A 21686-nucleotide genomic window follows, 5' to 3' on the forward strand; every position below is an offset into this window, starting at 1 on the left:
CTTTTGCAAGAAATGGCGAGACGTGTTATTTAAAATTATAAGTGGCTTATGACTCTGTCTACATGGACTCCCAGGTTAGACTCGACACTGGCTAAAGATATCATTGATAAGAGAATTTATGGCTGTTTTTATTTGTTCATGTACGTGTGCTGAATGAAGACCCGTATGGTCAAAACTTCGCTTCTGTAGTCGGAATGCATCGTTGTGGTTTGGTTCTGTTGTTAGTTTTGTTGTTTTTATGATTTTAAATCTTCTCACCAGTTTGCTTTATTTTTATTTACAAGAATGAAGTAGGACATTATTTTTTTTAAGAAATATGACCTTTAGGAATGGTAATACACCGTCCTAATATACTCCCGTAAGTGTAGGTTGCTATGTAAAGTAATGGTGCAACTAAATACAAATGAAAACACGGAATAAGAACGAAAAGTGTTGATATGGCGTGAGAGTGAGACGTGATGTTCCTTTTGCCATGTTCTTTTCCTTCAAAATGTGTTCATGTCGAAAGACGAGCGCCACCGCCGGGAATCCCGTGCCGCAAACGTGAAGTCAGGCTTTTTCTCTCCCGTGCAGTTCTCGCATGATGCTCTGAGTGCCGCTGCCTAGCGCAAGACCGCAGAGAGCAGAGTGTAGGACCGCTCTCAGTCGCAGCTCTCTTTCCTCAGCGGTCACAGGCTTCCTTGCGCCCATCTTACCGGCCTCTCTGAGTGCGCCTCCATGTGCCCAGGAGTCTGTGCGTTTTCTACGTGAATCTTTATGCCAGATTCATCCTGACATTGTGAATTTAGCACAATGTAATAGATTGACAAATGTTCAGATATGGTCTGCAGTGTTCTCTGTGTAGGCAACCACTGTATGTGTGACGTTGTTAGATGCACATTTGTGCCTTGCTTTCTAAGTCGCTCTGGATAACAATGTCTGCCAACTTGCAAAATGTGAATGTAATGTAAAGCAACCAGCTATCCTATTGATATGAACATTCTTTTCTTTGCCTTTTGAGGCAAATTCCTGCCTCTTGCCTCTTGCCTCCGTTATTTAATTAATAGACATCCTTCTCCACGATTATAGTCATATTGTAATACGGCTGGTGTAAGGAAGACATTTGATACGCTGCTTAAATGTATTGATACATGCAACATTGTGGATATCAGACGAATTGTTTAACGGTTATAGAATAATTCTGGTCATATGACATTCTGTGGCTTATCGAGTTTTTTTCAGGATACAGCTTGAATGTCACTGTGAACATGAAAACATTTTATATGTCATATTACGGGTATTCCTGCACTTTTATACGCTACATTTGCAGTATGTATCCATAAGCTTTTTCTACATATGCAGTAGTCTTTCCGCTAAGTCTCTGGGTGTCGCTATTCACCAGCTCTGAGCTGGGGGTGACTGCATCCCTCCCATCTCATTACGACAAACAGCAGATAGAACTGCGCATAGTCGTATCACCACTGCACGCTGACGACATAACACAACGCTGCGTGTGTTTCACACAGAATACTCCAGCGGAGTAACAGTTATCCCGGTCGCAGTATTAATAATAGTAATAATACCGCCGAAAGTACATTTTATTATTATCCAGTGGCGATGGCGGCGGCAAAGGCTCGCGGAAGCGCGCAGCCACAGCTGCGGTGCGCGCTTTTCTTGCTCGCTGTTGCACAGGCCTCTGTTGGGGATCTTCGCTACTCTGTTCCAGAGGAAACAAAGACTAAATATGTCATCGGGAGTCTGACAAAGGACCTCAATCTGGATTTCAAACTACTGGCAGCTCGCAAAGCCCGCGTGGATTACCAGGGAGGGAGGCGATATTGTGGGATAGACCTGAACTCCGGAGAGTTCATTGTTCTTGAGAGAATCGACAGAGAGAAGCTATGCGGACAGACCTTACCCTGTCTCCTGCATTTTGAGTTTATTCTCGAGAGTCCTCTGGAGCTGCATAATATTGTACTGGAGATACTGGATGTTAATGACAACGCTCCCATTTTTCCCAAAGATCTGATAAAACTGGAAATAAGCGAGGCTGCACCGAAAGGGACTCGCTTTCAATTAGCCTCAGCTCGTGATCTGGATGTTGGAATAAACTCCGTTCAAAATTATATACTGGGGCAGAATGAACACTTTGTTTTGGATGTGCAAATTAACAAAGAAAGGTATGTGGAAATTGTTCTAAAAAATGTTCTTGACCGAGAAAAGGAGGAAGAACATTCTTTGCTACTGACGGCTGTCGACGGAGGCAATCCGACCAGGTCTGGCACTGTAAATATACAAGTTGTAGTGATAGACGTCAATGACAACGCGCCTGTGTTTTTACAAGCGACATACGAGGTTAGCGTGCTAGAAAATGCCCCGCCAGGAACGTTTGTTGTAAGAGTTAGTGCGACAGATAAAGACGCAGGTTCGAATGGTGAGATAACCTACTATTTTAATCATGCTTCTGAAAACACAGAGCATTTATTTCACATTGACCATAGAAGCGGCGAAATGACGGTCGCCGGGAAACTGGACTATGAGGAGGACGCTAGTTATGAAGTGGAAATTCAAGCGGAGGATGGCGGGGGTCAAACCGGGCGCTGCAAAGTTCTCGTGGAAATTACAGATATAAACGACAACGCCCCCTTAATAATTGTGAAATCTGTATCGAATCCAATTTCAGAAAACGCAGCTCCAGGTACAGAAATAGCGATAATCAATGTGAAAGACCAGGATTACGGGGATAACAGCAAGGTATTCTGTTCCATTTCTGAAAATCTTCCCTTTAAATTACAATCATCCATCAAGAACTACTTCACTTTACTAACCACAGTAGGTCTTGATCGCGAAGAAGTTAATGAATACAATGTCACCATCACCGCGACAGATGGGGGGTCACCGCCACTGTCTTCAAACACTGTCTTAAATCTCAAAATTGCAGATATCAACGACAACCCGCCTGTATTTGATGAGCAGTCGTACAAAGCCTCAGTGGCTGAAAATAACAAACCCGGATCCTCTGTTATTACTGTAAAGGCGAGAGACCCGGACTGGAGACAGAACGGCACAGTTTTCTATTCTCTGTTGCCCAGTGAGGTCAGCGGAGTTCCGGTGTCCTCGTTTTTATCCATTAACAGTGAAACGGGAGTGATCCACGCTGTCAGATCATTTGATTATGAGCAGTTCAGGAGCTTCAAAGTCCACGTTGTTGCCCGAGACAACGGTTCTCCTCCACTCAGCAGCAACGTGACTGTGAGTGTCTTCATAACAGATGAGAATGATAACTCTCCACAGATATTATACCCTGCTCCAGCAGGGAACTCCTTCATGACTGAAATGGTCCCCAAAGCTGCTCATGCGGGCTCTCTGGTTTCCAAGGTGATCGCTGTGGATGCGGACTCTGGACAGAATGCGTGGCTGTCCTATCAGATCGTGAAATCGACTGATCCGGGACTTTTCACTATTGGTCTCCACAGTGGAGAGATCAGGACACAGCGGGACATTTCTGAATCTGATACTATGAAACAGAACCTTATTATCTCAGTGAAAGATAACGGACAGCCTCCTCTCTCTGCAACATGTGCAGTGTATTTACTGATTTCGGATAACTTGGCAGAAGTTCCAGAGTTGAAAGATATGTCTTTTGAAGAGAACAATTCCAAGTTAACTTCCTATTTGATCATTGCCTTGGTGTCCGTTTCCACTTTCTTCCTGACGTTCATAATTCTGACTGTAGCCATGTGGTTTTGCCGTAGAAAAAAGCCCAGACTGTTGTTTGACAGCGCAGTCGCCATTCCCAGCGCATATTTCCCTCCCAACTACGCAGAGGTGGAAGGAGCAGGAACTCTCCGCAGTTCTTACAATTATGACACGTACTTAACAACGGGCTCCCGCACCAGCGACTTCAAGTTCGCTAGATCTTACAATGACGTCACATTGCCTGCTGCTCAGACCCTGAAAAAGGACACAAACGAAGATGTTAATCAGAGTTTAACACATCTCGAGGGAGCCGGTGATTCGGTAAGCACTTATAATTCCAAATGTGTGCTGTGGTGCTGGAGTCTCACATTTTTATTGGATCTCTCATCATGCTCCTGTCGTTATTGTAAGTTTCAGTTGAAAATATTTCTATTTTAAAACGTTTTTATAAATACTTGTCGTTATGCTTTCTCGATGAGGCACGAAAAAACAGACGCCTCTCGTCAACCTTTGAGTTCTTGCGCAGGTATGTTGCCCTGGTGTTTGCCTTCTCAATTCTGTTATCTCTAAATGCATCCGTCCTTGTATCCACGGATAATATCACTTCTCAGATGCCATGGTTATTCCATAGGGAGCCACATTTCTGCTTCCAGTATAAGTGTTTAACATTTAGTATTTTATGATTGGTATTTAGATTACCTATTGCGGCTTTTAAATGCAATGCTATCAAGTTAAATGATTATTTTGTAAAATAGCTGAAACGGCATCCATTGTGAATAGACAATAGGGATTCGTGACGATGGGATTCTTAATATTTCCACCGTTTATTTAATACATTTATCCGAGTTTAACGGAATAGGTTGTCAAAAGGCATTTGTCATTTCTGGTTGCATGGTGTGGTGCAAATTAATTGTGTTGACGACTCCAGTCCCGTCCGTTTTATTTGATATGTTGGTATTAATGGAAGAAGTTCTTAGTTACGCTTCGCGGTTACTGTTATTGTACGATGACAGTGTTGTGCGCATGATTCCCCGTGTCTAACGCTAAATTGTCTGATGTTCAAATTATATTCTCTTTATTGCTCGCCTGATTACTGAACGTGCGATATTTTATGAAAGGGCCTCCACCTCCTTTCGCAAATAAAAACCGAGCAGGCGAAGGTGCTGTCCGTGTGGTGGTGCTGAAATGACTGCCATGAGCATAGCACATCGCGGTCAGAAAACGTGTATGGTTAACTTGCGTATGATTTCACATTCAGAGTTCAGCAGTGACGTTTTCTCTACGGTAAGACTTTTTGCAGTGTTAATGCATTGCTTTCCTTGATGGTTGACATGATATTTCTTACCTCATATGTATCTGTCCTTTCAAAAAATGGGTAGGCATGGAAGGGACGTAACTTAACACGGGCCTTTGGTCAAACTATTTTCCGAAATACCGGAATATTCCATCTACAGGGGGTGTTTAATTTCCTAAAGAGACGCGGTGTGTCGCTATTCACCAAGAAAGGAAATTCCTCCAGCGACCCGCCTACAGACTGCAGCCGAACTGCCTGCTTTGGTCTGTACATTTTACTTCAGTGTGAGACCCGGCGACGCTGATTAAATTTCTGTTACTTTGATATAGCTGGTAGTGAGATTTGATTGTATTTCTTTTGGAAATCCATCATACGTTTTGACTGGGATTTTGCTCCATTTCGACTTACAATGGGTGCTGAGTACAAAGGAAGCGTCGTGTTGGGTCAGGTACCGCGGACCAGCTTTGTCCTCCTTCTTATGACCGTCACAGTGTGTTTCGGAGATGTTCGCTATTCTGTTCCAGAGGAAATGAAAGTCGGAGCTGTCATAGGAAGAATCACACAGGATTTAGGATTCGATGTGAAAACGCTGTCATTTCGGAGACCGAGGATCGACTCTGAAGAAGGTAAACGGTACTGTGATATTAACCCGCGGACTGGAGACTTGATTGTAAATGAGAGGATGGACCGGGAGGAGCTGTGCGCGCAGAGGCCCTCGTGCGCTTTGAATTTTGAAATATTTCTTGAGAACCCTGTGGAATTACATCACATCGTACTGGAGATACAGGATATAAACGATAATTCTCCGAAATTTCCAAACGACGTAATCAAACTGGAGATCACAGAATCCACTGAAAAGGGAGCTCGATTCACCGTAGATCAAGCTCATGACCCAGACACGGGAATTAATTCAGTTCAGGGTTACAGTCTTGCTGCGAACGAGCATTTTATTTTGGTCATGGAGAGTGATGCAAATCGAGGTAAATTTGCAGAAATTGTATTAGAAAATAAGCTGGATCGCGAAAAGCAAAAGGAACTCTCATTGATTTTGACAGCATATGACGGAGGGACTCCACGGAGATCTGGTACTGTAGTGATACACGTCACTGTGCTGGATGCTAACGATAATATTCCCGTGTTCAGCCAGGCTGTGTACAAAGTTAGTGTGCCTGAAAATGCGCCCTTAGATTCTATATTAGTTCAAGTTAGCGCTAGCGATGCTGATGAGGGGGCGAATGGGGAAATTATATTTGAATTTAACCAAATTTCAGCGAAAGCGCGAAATGTTTTTTCCATTGATGAGAAAAATGGAGAAATTAAAGTGAAGGGACTGTTAGACTTTGAGGACACTCCCTCCTTTGAGATCCATATTAAAGCTAAAGACGGGGCGGGCCAAGCAGGATATTGTAAAGTCGTTGTTGAAGTGGACGATGTCAATGATAATTCGCCTGTGATAGTAATCAAGTCCTTAAAGACACCTCTACCCGAGAATTCACCCATCGGCACCGAGGTTGCAATCATAAATATACAAGACAAGGATTCAGGCCACAATAGTAAGATAAGGAGCAAAATCCAGTCAAATGCGCCGTTTAAACTAATGTCCACTGTCAAAAATTACTACTCTTTAGTCACTGATCGTGAAATGGACCGTGAAACTGTTTCAGAATATAACATCACCATCACTGCTACTGACGAGGGTTCTCCGCCCTTATCCTCCTCAAAGACTGTGCAGTTATCAGTATCAGACGTTAATGACAACCCGCCTGTATTTGAAGAGCAGTCGTACAGAGCCTCCGTGGCAGAAAATAACAAACCCGGATCCTCCGTTATTACTGTAAAGGCGAGAGACCCGGACTGGAGACAGAACGGCACGGTTTTCTATTCTCTGTTGCCCAGTGAGGTCAGCGGAGTTCCGGTATCTTCGTTTTTATCCATTAACGGAGACACGGGGGTTATTCATGCTGTGAGATCATTTGATTATGAGCAGTTCAGAAGCTTCAAAGTCCACGTTGTTGCCCGAGACAACGGTTCTCCTCCACTCAGCAGCAACGTGACTGTGAGCGTCTCCATAACAGATGAGAATGATAACTCTCCACAGATATTATATCCTGCTCCACCAGGGAACTCCTTCATGACTGAGATGGTCCCCAAAGCGGCGCACGCGGGCTCTCTGGTTTCCAAGGTGATCGCTGTGGATGCGGACTCTGGACAGAATGCGTGGCTGTCCTATCAGATCGTGAAATCGACTGATCCGGGACTTTTCACTATTGGTATCCACAGTGGAGAGATCAGGACACAGCGGGACATTTCTGAATCTGACACAATGAAGCAGAACCTTGTTATCTCAGTGAAAGATAACGGACAGCCCTCTCTGTCTGCAACATGTGCAGTATATTTACTGATTTCAGATAACTTGGCAGAAGTTCCAGAGTTTAAAGACATGTCTCATGAAGAGAACAATTCCAAATTAACATCCTACTTGATCATTGCCTTGGTTTCCGTTTCCACCTTCTTCCTCACGTTCATAATTCTGACTGTGGCCGTGACTTTTTGCCGTAGAAGAAAGCCCAGACTGTTGTTTGACAGCGCAGTCGCCATTCCCAGCGCATATTTCCCTCCCAACTACGCAGAGGTGGAAGGAGCAGGAACTCTCCGCAGTTCTTACAATTATGACACGTACTTAACAACGGGCTCCCGCACCAGCGACTTCAAGTTCGCTAGATCTTACAATGACGTCACACTGCCTGCTGATCAGACACTGAATAGGAGCCCAAATGAGTCCAGCGAAAAGAACGGCGGAAATGAGAATGGGTCAAACGTCTCAGTTCTGGTAAGTTGCTTTTATTTTGCATTCCTATTTTCAAAGTGTGTGAGTTCATTTGGCCGGGGAGACTGCTGTTTTTAAAAAAATTGCAAAGTTGTTGAACAGCTCTCGAGGGCACATTCGGTAATCACTTTTAATTGTCAATATGTCCTATGCCGGGTTAGTTTCACAGTTGAAACAGTTCTCTCATCTTGCTATTCTGATTATCGTATATATTAGCTTAAATATTTGCGTTTTCTTCTTTCAATTTTCATAAATGCTCCATATAACAATTTAATAACGAATTGCGAATAGACACGCGTCTTAGGTCCATAAGTATTGCACAGTGACACAATTTTCATGATTTTTGCTCTGTATGCCACCATAATGGATTTGAAATGAAGCAATCAAGACGTGATTGAAGTGCAGACATTCAGCTTTAATTCAAGGGTTTTACCAAAAATATCATATAAACCGTTAAGAATTACAATAATTTTTATACATAGTCTCTCCATTCTCAGGGGCTCAAAAGTAATTGGACAAAGTAACATAATCATAAATAAAATGATCATTCTTAATACTTGGTTGAAAATCCTTTGCACTGAATGACTGCGTGAAGTCTGGAACCTATGGACATCACCAAATTCTGGGTTTCCTCCCTAGTGATGCTTTGCCAGGCCTTTACAGCAGCTGTCTTAAATTGCTGCTTGTTTGTTGGTCTTTCTGCCTTCAGTTTTGTCTTCAGCAAGTGAAATGCCTATTCACTTGTGTTGATGTCAGGTGACAGGCTCGGCCATTGAAGAATATTCCACTTCTTTGCCTTGAAAAGCTCTTTGGTTGCTTTCACAGTATGTTTTGGCTCATTGTCCATCTGTACTGTGAAGTGCCGTCCTATCAGTTTTGCAGCATTTGGCTGAGTCTGACTAGATAGTATAGCCTCATACACTTCAGAATTCTTCCTGCTGCTTCTGTCAGCAGTCATATCATCAATAAACACTAGTGATCCAGTTCCATTGGCAGCCATACTTGTCCATGCCATAACACTGCCTCCACCATGTTGCACAGATGATGTGGTATATGCTTTGGATCATGAGCTGTTCCTTCCCTTCTCCATACTCTTCTCTTCCCATCATTCTGGTATACGTTGATCTTAGTTTCATCTGTCCAAAGAATATTCTTCCAGAACTAAGCAAGCTTTTATATGTTTTGTGGCAAAGTCTAATTAGGCCTTCCTATTCTTGAGGCTAACCAGTGGTTTGCACCTTGTGGTAAACCCTCTTTATTTACCTTCATGAAGTCTTCTCTTGATTGTAGACTTTGACAATGATACACCTACCTCCTGGGGAGTGTTCTTGACTTGGCTAGATGTTGTGAAAGGGTTTTCCTTCACCAAGGAAAGAATTTCGCCATCATCCACCACATTTATCTATCATGGTCGTCCAGGCCTTTTGGAGTTTCTGAGCTCACCAGTGTGTTCCTTCTTATTTAAAAATGTATCAAATTGTTGATTTAGCCACTCCTAATGTTTCTACTATCTCTCTGATGGGTTTGTTTTGTTTTTTTTAGCCTAATGATGGCCTGCTTTACTTGCATTGACAGCCCTTTGAACATCATAGTGAGAGTTCATAGCAACAACTTCTGAGTGCAAATTCTCCATTTGGAATCAACTCCAGACCTCTTAACTGCTTAAATGTTAATGAAATAATGAGAGAAAAGCCCACACCTGGCCATGAAACAGCTTCACAGTCAGTTGTCCAATTACTTTTGAGCCCCTGAAAATGGGAGGACTGTGTATAAAATCACTGCAATTCTTAATGGTTTATGATATTTTTGTTAAACCCCTTGAATTAAAGCTGAATGTCTGCACTTCAATCACATCTTCACTGCTTCATTTCAAATCCATTGTCATGGTGTACAGAAACAAAATCATGAAAATTGTGTCACTGTCCAAATACTTATGGACCTGACTGTATTTTTAAATTTTTGAGCAGTTATTTTGGCCTGGCAGTTGCCCTCTGAATTCCTCTAACTCTAAATGCAGAGGTCCATCTTTGTAAGTGTATCCCTTTGTCTTAAGCATGTGTTTGAGCTGTACGCTTTGCTGCAGTCAATCTAATGTGCTTTTAGTGATACAACTTCTGAGACGCCATGGTTATTCCGCAGGGAGTCACTTTTCTACTCCCAGGGTAATAATTTAACAAACAGCATTATCCGATCGGTATTCTGAATATCTAGTGCGGCATTTAAAGGCAGTGGTGTCAATTTCAACGTTTATTTTTCAGATAGCTGAAACGTCGTGCACTGCGAATATACAATAGGGGTTCCTGGAATTCTGACTGAACCTTTGTACTGCTTATTTAATACATTTAGCGGAATAGGTTGTCAAAAAGTATTTATTTCCGTTTTGTATAGTTTGATGCACAGTAATTGTGTTGACAACTCCAATCCCACCCGTTTTCCTTGATATTCTGGTATTAATATAAGAAGTTCTGAATCACTCTTTACGGTGACTATTATTTTTTGATGATATACAGTATTGTGGGCATGATCCTCCTTGTCTAAACGCTGAATTGTCCAATGTGGAAACTATATCCGCTGTATTGGTCGATTGAGTACAGAATTTGCTGTATTTTAGGAAAATGCCTCCTTGTCCTTTCGCAAATAAAACTGAGCAGGCAAAGCTGCTGTCCATGTGGTGGTGCTGAAACGGCCGCCATGAGCATACGTCGTTGCGGCCGGAAAAAAAAGCTAATTTGCATGTTCTTTTACATTCAGTTTTTAACAACTACGTTTTCTTTATGGTAAGTGGTATTAAGTTTTAATACACTGCGTTCCTTGATGTTTGGCACGATATGTCTTACCACTACACATTGGTCCTATATACAAATGGGAAAACACGAAAGGAACGTAACTTAGCAGGGGTCTTTAGTCAAGATGTTTGCCGAAAAACCTGAATATTCGGCTTACTGGTGTTTAATTTCCTAAAGAGTCGCGGTGTGTCGCTATTCACCAAGAAAGGAAATTCCTCCAGCGACCCGCCTACAGACCGCAGCCGCACTGCCTGCATTGGTCTGTACATTTTACTTCAGTGTGAGACCCGGTGATGGTGAGGATATTTCTGTTGTTTTGATATAACTGGTAGTGAGATTTGATAGTATTTCTTTTGGAAATCCATCATACGTTTTGACTGAGATTCTGCACCATTTCGACTTACAATGGATGCTGAGTACAAAGGAAGCGTCGTGTTGGGTCAGGTACCGCGGACCAGCTTTGTCCTCCTTCTTATGACCGTCACAGTGTGTTTCGGAGATGTTCGCTATTCTGTTCCAGAGGAAATGAAAGTCGGAGCTGTCATAGGAAGAATCACACAGGATTTGGGATTCGATTTGAAAACGCTGTCATTTCGGAGACCGAGGATCGACTCTGAAGAAGGTAAACGGTACTGTGATATTAACCCGCGGACTGGAGACTTGATTGTAAATGAGAGGATGGACCGGGAGGAGCTGTGCGCGCAGAGGCCCTCGTGCGCTTTGAATTTTGAAATATTTCTTGAGAACCCTGTGGAATTACATCACATCGCCCTGGAGATACAGGATATAAACGATAATTCACCAACGTTTCCGAATGACGTAATCAAACTGGAGATCACAGAATCTGCAGTCAAAGGAGCTCGATTCACCGTAGATCAAGCTCATGACCCAGACATGGGAATTAATTCAGTTCAGGGTTACAGTCTTGCTGCGAACGAGCATTTTATTTTGGTCATGGAGAGTAATGCAGATCGAGGTAAATATGCCGAAATTGTATTGGAAAATGAGCTGGATCGCGAAAAGCAAGAGGAACTCTCTCTGATTTTGACAGCATATGACGGAGGGACTCCACGGAGATCTGGTACTGTAGTTATACACGTCACTGTGCTCGATGCTAACGATAATATTCCCGTGTTCAGCCAGGCTATTTACAAAGTTAGTGTGCCTGAAAATGCGCCCTTAGATTCTTTATTAGTTCAAGTTAGTGCTAGCGATGCTGATGAGGGGGCGAATGGGGAAATTATATATGAATTTAACCAAATTTCAGCGAAAGCGCGAAATGTTTTTTCCATTGATGAGAAAAATGGAGAAATTAAAGTGAAGGGACCGTTAGACTTTGAGGACACTTCCTCCTTTGAGATCCATATTAAAGCGAAAGACGGGGCGGGCCAAGCAGGATATTGTAAAGTCGTTGTTGAAGTGACCGATGTCAATGATAACCCACCTGTCATAGTAATCAAGTCCTTAACGTCACCTCTACCCGAGAATTCACCCATCGGCACCGAGGTTGCAATCATAAATATACAAGACAAGGATTCAGGACACAATAGTAAGATAAGGAGCAAAATCCAGTCAAATGCGCCATTTAAACTGATGTCCACTGTCAAAAATTACTACTCTTTAGTCACTGATCGTGAAATGGACCGTGAACTAGTATCAGAATATAACATTACAATCACTGCTACTGACGAGGGTTCTCCACCCTTATCCTCCTCAAAGACTGTGCAGTTATCAGTATCAGACGTTAATGACAACCCGCCTGTATTTGAAGAGCAGTCGTACAGAGCCTCAGTGGCAGAAAATAACAAACCCGGATCCTCTGTTATTACTGTAAAGGCGAGGGACCCGGACTGGAGACAGAACGGCACAGTTTTCTATTCTCTGTTGCCCAGTGAGGTCAGCGGAGTTCCGGTGTCTTCGTTTTTATCCATTAGTGGAGATACGGGGGTTATTCATGCTGTGAGATCATTTGATTATGAGCAGTTCAGAAGCTTCAAAGTCCACGTTGTTGCCCGAGACAACGGTTCTCCTCCACTCAGCAGCAACGTGACTGTGAGTGTCTTCATAACAGATGAGAATGATAACTCTCCACAGATATTATACCCTGCTCCAGCAGGAAACTCCTTCATGACTGAAATGGTTCCCAAAGCTGCTCATGCGGACTCCCTGGTTTCCAAGGTGATCGCTGTGGATGCGGACTCTGGACAAAATGCGTGGCTGTCCTATCAGATCGTGAAATCGACTGATCCGGGACTTTTCACTATTGGTCTCCACAGTGGAGAGATCAGGACACAGCGGGACATTTCTGAGTCTGACACAATGAAGCAGAATCTTGTTATCTCAGTGAAAGATAACGGACAGCCCTCTCTCTCTGCAACCTGCACAGTGTATTTACTGATTTCAGATAACTTGGCAGAAATTCCAGATTTGAAAGACATGTCTCATGAAGAGAACAATTCCAAATTAACTTCCTATTTGATCATCGCCTTGGTTTCCGTTTCCACCTTCTACCTCACGTTCATAATTCTGACTGTGGCCGTGACGTTTTGTCGTAGAAAAAAGCCCAGACTGTTGTTTGACAGCGCAGTCGCCATTCCCAGCGCATATTTCCCTCCCAACTACGCAGAGGTGGAAGGAGCAGGAACTCTCCGCAGTTCTTACAATTATGACACGTACTTAACAACGGGCTCCCGCACCAGCGACTTCAAGTTCGCTAGATCTTACAATGACGTCACACTGCCTGCTGATCACACTCTGACGATGGACAAAGTTGAAGATTGTGAACAGATTTTAACACATCTTGAGGGAGCTTGCGATTCGGTAAGCACTTCTAATTCCAAATGAGTTGTTATGTTTGTATATATTTACAAATGTCTTTGTTTAGAAAGGATTTGCATTATCTCATCCATGCACCTGCTTGTCTGTTGTACAATATGCCAGATATTTCGTGTCACACCTGTCCACATTTAGTTATTACAGTTTTGTTCTTTAGCACATTCTCTTGTACGTTTTTACATCTAAACAGCTGGACATTTACTGAGGAAATTCTGGGTTAAGTAACTTGCCTAAGTGTACAGCAGCAGTGAACGGATGGGGAATTTAACCAACAACCTTTTTGATTAAAAGTCCCTCTCTTTACCAATATGCTACTTATCTGTCTATACTGGCTTTCTGTTACGGCTCAGACAAAATCTAAATGCTAGTCATAACTGATGAATTGTAACAAACTTCCTTCCTTACTTGCAATCTCTCATGAAAACCTACACTTCCACCAGATCATTTCACTCTGCAACCTGCAATCCTGGACACCTAGCTGTCCCCCATGAGAGGGTCTCTTTATCATGTCCACATCCCTTCTCTATACTTGCCTCCAACTGGTGGAATGAGCTCTCCCACTACTTCAGAACTGCAGGATCGCTGTTCACTTATGTCACAGACTAAAACCCCACATATTCAGAACCTACCAGGGCTCTCCATTCTTTGACGATGTTAACATTAATATATAATATATTAATATTACAGTAACTGTAAAATTTCTTGTGATTTAAACATAAAAGGTGAAAGCCTGTTGGCACGTCAAGCTTTTGCAGTGGAATTAAGCCGTTTGTAAACGTTTTTTGACAATACAAACGTGTGGCGTTTAAGGTTAGCTGCTCTAATCTGAATGTTACATGCATGGTACGAGTTCAAGGTTGTATGTCCTTTGACAGCCCTTACTTCCATTGTGGTAAGGTTTCCCACAATGATACTACATTTTAAGGATAGCGCTAATGTTTTACTGTGCAGTTAATTTCCTAACCCTACTGATTGCATTCTTGTAAATTGCTCTGGATAAGAGCATCTACCAAATGACGAAAAATAATGTAGATGTAATAGAGAGGCTTTTTATTCGAGGTGTGTGCATATATAACTCTCTTTAAAGCTGGTAAACAGGATCATCTGTGTATTATACCTTTCAACTAGTAATTTTTTGACCAAAGTGTGTAACATATCAGCAAACGAAGTACGAACAATTTAATATTCTTATAGGGAGAAATGGATAGCTCTGGTGGCTTTGAGTGCGCTATCGATGACATATGTCTTGCCTTTTCCCCCGGGAGTAGAAACACATATTCGACGGGTTATCCTTCGAAGATACTACGTGTAGACAGTATTTTACTGTACCACAAGTTAATTTCAATGATTGTTTTTCTTTTCAACACGAAACTCTTCTACTGTTCTTTGTATTTCTGTGATGGGGTGAAATACTTGATAATTTACTGAACATTCACTGATAACTGAGAATCAGACTGTCTTCATATACTTCTAGCATCCCGATTTCATTAATATCATTACTCCATTATTACATATTAATACTACGTCATAACCAGCCCCAGAATGCTGTTTCCAGCACTGAACAAAAATTCTTAAATTCTTCCTTACGGTTACATATTTGTACAGCTTGAGTTACGTCAGAGCAAGCGGTTACGGGTACAATGTCAGTCTTCATACTATAGTACAATATACAACATGTTTCTACAGAGCAGCATAGCATCGCGATAATCATTACATGCATATTGTATAACTGCCAAAAGTTAAGCCATTTATTAAGCAAGGCGATACCACACGGTTATGCAAATGAGTCTTATTCCAAACCAATCGGTCGATTTTGTTGTACTTCAGATGAGGTGAATAAATAAAAAATCTGCCGGATTCCTCATATTTAATGGTAGCCTTGGCATTTCTCTCTATTGTCCTGTTCGCAGAATGCATGGCTTAGTTTATGCGGTGATCTTTTTTCTCGTGTTAATGCGTGGTGGCTCCTCATGTCGACATTAGTCAGTCTCTCTCTCGCAGTAACAGTGTATTGTACACTTCAATAATAAGGCTGAAAGGGCCCTCCGCTTTGTGTGACAGAACGGGCAAAGCAAAGCTGCTCTACACTTCTGTGGTGCTGAACAGCCGATTTCAGTATAGTCTGATGCCATCGGAAAACATTTGTAAGTCATAATTGAAGAGACTATACGGTCTATACCGATTTTAAGGATATTACTGTTCTTGATAATACAGTATGTGCTGTTCTTATCGACCCATGTTGTTTTGCTTGCAGTAACACTGCCATTATCAATATCAGTATATCAGTTAGAATAACTGGAATATTTGAACTTTTAAAAGATAACTTTGAAGGATGATTTAGTCGAATTATTTGTCGCACTTCTGTGAAACACGATTGCCTCACTGTCATCTTTATAACAGAACGCGGTGTGTCGCTATTCATCAACAAATTAAATCTGAAGAGCCCGCCCACCGACTCTGCTACCCACCTCTCAGATTGTAGCATCTTATTTTATCTGCTCGAGGGAGTCGAGTCAATTTCATTTCGTTCTCTGAAAAATCCCAAACCTGACATTAAACGCAATTTGCATAGCGATATCGTCCCTGGGACATAAGGAAACGGTGAAGATATTGCTTCAGTTCGTCTGAAAATGGAAAGTGAATACAAAGGAAGCGCCGTGCTGCGTCAGGTACTGCGGGGCAGCTTTGTCTTCCTTTTTATGACCGTCGGTTTGTGTTTTGGAGATGTTCGTTATTCCATTCCCGAGGAAATGAAACGCGGAGCCGTCATAGGAAGAATCACACAGGATTTAGGAGTCGACGTTCACACTCTGCCAAACAGGAGACCCAGAATCGAATTCGAAGGCAGTAAACGATACTGTAATATTGACCTGCAGACTGGAGATTTGACTGTGAATGAGAGGATGGACCGGGAAGAACTGTGCGCGCAGAAGCTCTCCTGTGATTTATATTTTGACTTCTTTCTCGAAAATCCCTTAGAGTTGCACAGAATAACTCTCGAGATCCAGGACATAAACGACAACTCTCCAGAATTTCCGAATGATAACATTAAACTGGAGATCAGAGAATCTGCTGTTAAAGGAGCACGATACACCCTCGATGAGGCCCACGATCCGGACACAGGAGAAAACACTGTTCAGGGCTACAGTCTCGCTGCAAACGAGAATTTTGTTTTGGCTGTGCAGAGCAGTGCAGATCGAGGTAAATATGCCGAGATTGTTCTAGAAAATGACTTGGATCGCGAGAAACAGGATGCAGTCTCTTTGATTTTGACAGCATATGATGGAGGCTCTCCAAGGAGATCTGGTACTGTTGTTATACACGTGCGTGTTCTAGATGCTAACGATAATGTCCCCGTCTTCATGCAATCATTATATGAAGTCAGTCTCCCGGAAAATACTCCAGTAGGTACTCTCGTTGTTAAAGTTTTTGCAAGTGACGCCGATGAGGGAGCGAATGGTGAGGTTACCTATGAATTTAGCCATATTTCTGCCAAAGCTAAAAACATATTTGCTATCAATCAGAACACAGGGGAGATCAAAGTGAAAGGACCGTTAGACTTTGAGGACACTTCCTCCTTTGAGATCCGTGTGAAAGCAAAAGATGGGGCGGGTCAGGCTGCACATTGTAAAGTTATTGTTGTGATCACAGATGTGAACGACAACGCCCCTGTTATATATATTAAGTCCATTAACACACCCGTTCCGGAAAATGTTCCGGTAGGCTTCGAGATCGCAGTCATTTACATACAGGACAAAGACTTTGACACAAATGGAAAAGTGAAGTGTTCAATTGAGCAAACCGCACCTTTCAGATTAGTCCCGTCCATTAAAAACCATTTTTCATTGTTAACGACGAGTGAACTGGACCGTGAAACAGAGTCTGAATATAATGTTACACTCACTGCAGTGGACGAAGGGACACCTCCGCTTTTCTCTTCTAAAATGATCAAATTATCAGTATCAGACGTTAATGACAACCCGCCTGTATTTGATGAGCAGTCGTACAGAGCCTCAGTGGCTGAAAATAACAAACCGGGATCCTCCGTTATTACTGTAAAGGCGAGAGACCCGGACTGGAGACAGAACGGCACAGTTTTCTATTCTCTGTTGCCCAGTGAGGTCAGCGGAGTTCCGGTATCTTCGTTTTTATCCATTAACGGAGACACGGGGGTGATCCATGCTGTCAGATCATTTGATTATGAGCAGTTCAGAAGTTTCAAAGTCCGCGTTGTTGCCAGAGACAACGGTTCTCCTCCACTCAGCAGCAACGTGACTGTGAGTGTCTCCATAACAGATGAGAATGATAATTCTCCACAGATATTATACCCTGCTCCAGCAGGGAACTCCTTCATGACTGAAATGGTTCCCAAAGCTGCTCACGCGGGCTCTCTGGTCTCCAAGGTGATCGCTGTGGATGCGGACTCTGGACAGAACGCATGGCTGTCCTATCAAATCGTGAAATCAACCGATCCGGGACTTTTCACTATTGGTCTCCTCAGCGGAGAGATCAGGACACAACGAGACATTTCTGAATCTGATACAATGAAGCAGAACCTTGTTATCTCAGTCAAAGATAACGGACAGCCCTCTCTGTCTGCAACATGTGCAGTATATTTACTGATTTCAGATAACTTGGCAGAAATTCCAGATTTGAAAGACATGTCTTATGAAGAGAACAATTCCAAATTAACATCCTACTTGATCATTGCCTTGGTTTCCGTTTCCACTTTTTTCCTCACATTTATAATTCTGACTGTGGCCGTGACGTTTTGCCGTAGAAGAAAGCCCAGACTGTTGTTTGACAGCGCAGTCGCCATTCCCAGCGCATATTTCCCCCCCAACTACGCAGAGGTGGAAGGAGCAGGAACTCTCCGCAGTTCTTACAATTATGACACGTACTTAACAACGGGCTCTCGTACCAGTGACTTCAAATTCGCTAGATCTTACAATGACGTCACCCTGCCTGCTGATCAGACCCTGAAGAGGAGCCCAAATGAGTCCACTGAACAAGATGGCGGAAATGAGAATGGATCAAACGTCTCGATTCTGGTACAGTGATTTTGCTTTGCATTAATTTCCTGTTGTCAAAGTGTGTGAGTTTATTAGGTACAAGATTGCTGCTTTCGAAACCCATGGAAATTTGAAACAGTTCTCCCATCCTGCAATTCTGATTATTGCATATTTTAGCTGAAAATGTTTACTTTTTCTACTTTTAGTTTTCGTGAATACTATATGTAAGAATTTAATGACGAGGTGCGAATGAACACACGTCTCCTACCTATCTTTGAGTCTGTGTGCAGTTACTTTGGCCTGGCGTTTGCCCTCTGAATTCCTCTAACTCTAAATGCTGAGGTCCATCTTTGTAAGTGTATCCCTTTGTCGTAAGCATGTGTTTGAGCTGTACGCTTTGCTGCAGTCAATCTAATGTGCTTTTGCTAATATCACTTCTGAGATGCCATGCTTATTCCGCAGGGAGCCACTTTTCTACTTCCAGTGAAATTGTTCAACAAATAGCATTATCCTGTTGGTATTCTGAACACCTAGTGCGGCATGTAAAGGCAGTGGTGTCGATTTCAGCGTTTATTTTTTTCAGATAAATGAAACGTCATCCATTGTGAGTAGATAATGCGGGTTCGTGATGAGGGAATTCTGAATGAACGTTTACACTGCTTATTTAGTCCAGTAATCTCAGTTTAGCGGAATAGGCTGTCCAAAAGCATTCAGAATTTCTGTGTGGTGCACAGTAATTGTGTTGACGACTCCAATCCCATCCGTTTTCCTTGATATTTTGATATTAATGGAGCAAGTTCTTAATCACTCTTCACGCTTCTTATTATTACTTTATAAGGACATACGTTATTAGTGAATGTGAGATATTGTAGGAAAATGCCTCCTTGTCTTTTCACAAGTAAAACTGAGCAGGCGAAACTGCTGTCCACGTGATGGTGCTGAAACGGCCGCCATGTGCGCAGCATGTTGCAGTCAGGACACATCTATGGTTAATTTGCATGAGCTTTTACATTCAGATTCTAACTGACTTTATAATTATGATGAGCCGTTTTTGTAGTTTTAATGCACTTCTTTCTTTAATGTTTCAAAAGATATTTCTTACTCCAAATACATTGGTTCTTTTCATAAAATGGGTAAACATAGAATGAAGGTAACTTAACTCAAACTTGTTCGAAAAACGAGGATATTCTATTTACTGGTGTTCAGTTTCTTAAAGAGACGCGGTGTGTCGCTATTCACCAAGAAAGGAAATTCCTCCAGCGACCCGCCTACAGACTGCAGCCGAACTGCCTGCTTTGGTCTGTACATTTTACTTAAGTGTGAGACCCGGTGATGGTGAGGATATTTCTGTTGTTTTGATATAACTGGTAGTGAGATTTGATAGTATTTCTTTTGGAAATCCATCATACGTTTTGACTGAGATTCTGCACCATTTCGACTTAAAATGGATGCTGAGTACAAAGGAAGCGTCGTGTTGGGTCAGGTACCGCGGACCAGCTTTGTCCTCCTTCTTATGACCGTCACAGTGTGTTTCGGAGATGTTCGCTATTCTGTTCCAGAGGAAATGAAAGTCGGAGCTGTCATAGGAAGAATCACACAGGATTTAGGATTCGATGTGAAAACGCTGTCATTTCGGAGACCGAGGATCGACTCTGAAGAAGGTAAACGGTACTGTGATATTAACCCGCGGACTGGAGACTTGATTGTAAATGAGAGGATGGACCGGGAGGAGCTGTGCGCGCAGAGGCCCTCGTGCGCTTTGAATTTTGAAATATTTCTTGAGAACCCTGTGGAATTACATCACATCGCACTGGAGATACAGGATATAAATGATAATTCACCGACATTTCCGAATGACTTAATTAAACTGGAGATCAGAGAATCAGCAGACAAAGGAGCTCGATTCACCGTAGATCAAGCTCATGACCCAGACATGGGAATTAATTCAGTTCAGGGTTACAGTCTTGCTGCGAACGAGCATTTTATTTTGGTCATGGAGAGTAATGCAAATCGAGGTAAATATGCCGAAATTGTATTGGAAAATGAGCTGGATCGCGAAAAGCAAGAGGAACTCTCTCTGATTTTGACAGCATATGACGGAGGGACTCCACGGAGATCTGGTACTGTAGTTATACACGTCACTGTGCTCGATGCTAACGATAATATTCCCGTGTTCGGCCAGACTGTGTACAAAGTTAATGTGCCTGAAAATGCGCCCTTAAATTCTTTATTAGTTCAAGTTAGTGCTAGCGATGCTGATGAGGGGGCGAATGGGGAAATTATATATGAATTTAACCAAATTTCAGCGAAAGCGCGAAATGTTTTTTCCATTGATGAGAAAAATGGAGAAATTAAAGTGAAGGGACCGTTAGACTTTGAGGACACTCCCTCCTTTGAGATCCGTGTTAAAGCTAAAGACGGGGCGGGCCAAGCAGGATATTGTAAAGTCGTTGTTGAAGTGACCGATGTCAATGATAATTCGCCTGTGATAGTAATCAAGTCCTTAAAGACACCTCTACCCGAGAATTCACCCATCGGCACCGAGGTTGCAATCATAAATATACAAGACAAGGATTCAGGACACAATAGTAAGATAAGGAGCAAAATCCAGTCAAATGCGCCATTTAAACTGATGTCCACTGTCAAAAACTACTACTCTTTAGTCACTGATCGTGAAATGGACCGTGAACTAGTATCAGAATATAACATCACCATCACTGCTACTGACGAGGGTTCTCCACCCTTATCCTCCTCAAAGACTGTGCAGTTATCAGTATCAGACGTTAATGACAACCCGCCTGTATTTGAAGAGCAGTCGTACAGAGCCTCCGTGGCTGAAAATAACAAACCCGGATCCTCCGTTATTACTGTAAAGGCGAGAGACCCGGACTGGAGACAGAACGGCACAGTTTTCTATTCTCTATTGCCCAGTGAGGTCAGCGGAGTTCCGGTGTCCTCGTTTTTATCCATTAACGGAGACACGGGGGTGATCCATGCTGTCAGATCATTTGATTATGAGCAGTTCAGAAGTTTCAAAGTCCACGTTGTCGCCAGAGACAACGGTTCTCCTCCACTCAGCAGCAACGTGACTATGAGCGTCTCCATAACAGATGAGAATGATAACTCTCCACAGATATTATACCCTGCTCCAGCAGGGAACTCCTTCATGACTGAAATGGTTCCCAAAGCTGCTCACGCGGGCTCTCTGGTTTCCAAGGTGATCGCTGTGGATGCGGACTCTGGACAGAATGCGT

At 42.6% G+C, this 21686-nt stretch overlaps 2 protein-coding genes across 4 annotated transcripts in view; both read left to right on the forward strand.

Annotated features, from left to right (window-relative positions):
* Nucleotides 1–1468: 1468 nt before the first annotated feature.
* On the forward strand, nt 1469–4163 carry LOC118774927 (protocadherin beta-15-like). Its single transcript, XM_036524545.1, has one exon. The coding sequence runs from the start codon at nt 1597–1599 to the stop codon at nt 4114–4116; it is 2520 nt and encodes an 839-aa protein (XP_036380438.1). The 5' UTR covers nt 1469–1596; the 3' UTR covers nt 4117–4163.
* Nucleotides 4164–5262: 1099 nt separating this feature from the next.
* LOC118774311 (protocadherin gamma-C5-like) overlaps nt 5263–21686 on the forward strand; it is a 195078-nt gene continuing 178654 nt past the window's right edge. Inside the window, exon 1 of one of the 3 annotated variants that reach the window (XM_036523579.1) lies at nt 5263–7802. In XM_036523579.1, coding sequence (XP_036379472.1) covers nt 5382–7802 — 2421 coding nt within the window. In that variant the 5' untranslated portion in view covers nt 5263–5381. Of the gene's footprint in view, nt 7803–10869; nt 13406–15972; nt 18472–21686 lie in introns of those variants that run through there. The other 2 variants (XM_036523584.1, XM_036523580.1) reach the window with 2 other exon arrangements.

The sequence above is a fragment of the Megalops cyprinoides genome, chromosome 3, assembly GCF_013368585.1.
Source record: "Megalops cyprinoides isolate fMegCyp1 chromosome 3, fMegCyp1.pri, whole genome shotgun sequence".
NCBI classification, from domain to species: Eukaryota; Metazoa; Chordata; class Actinopteri; order Elopiformes; family Megalopidae; genus Megalops; species Megalops cyprinoides.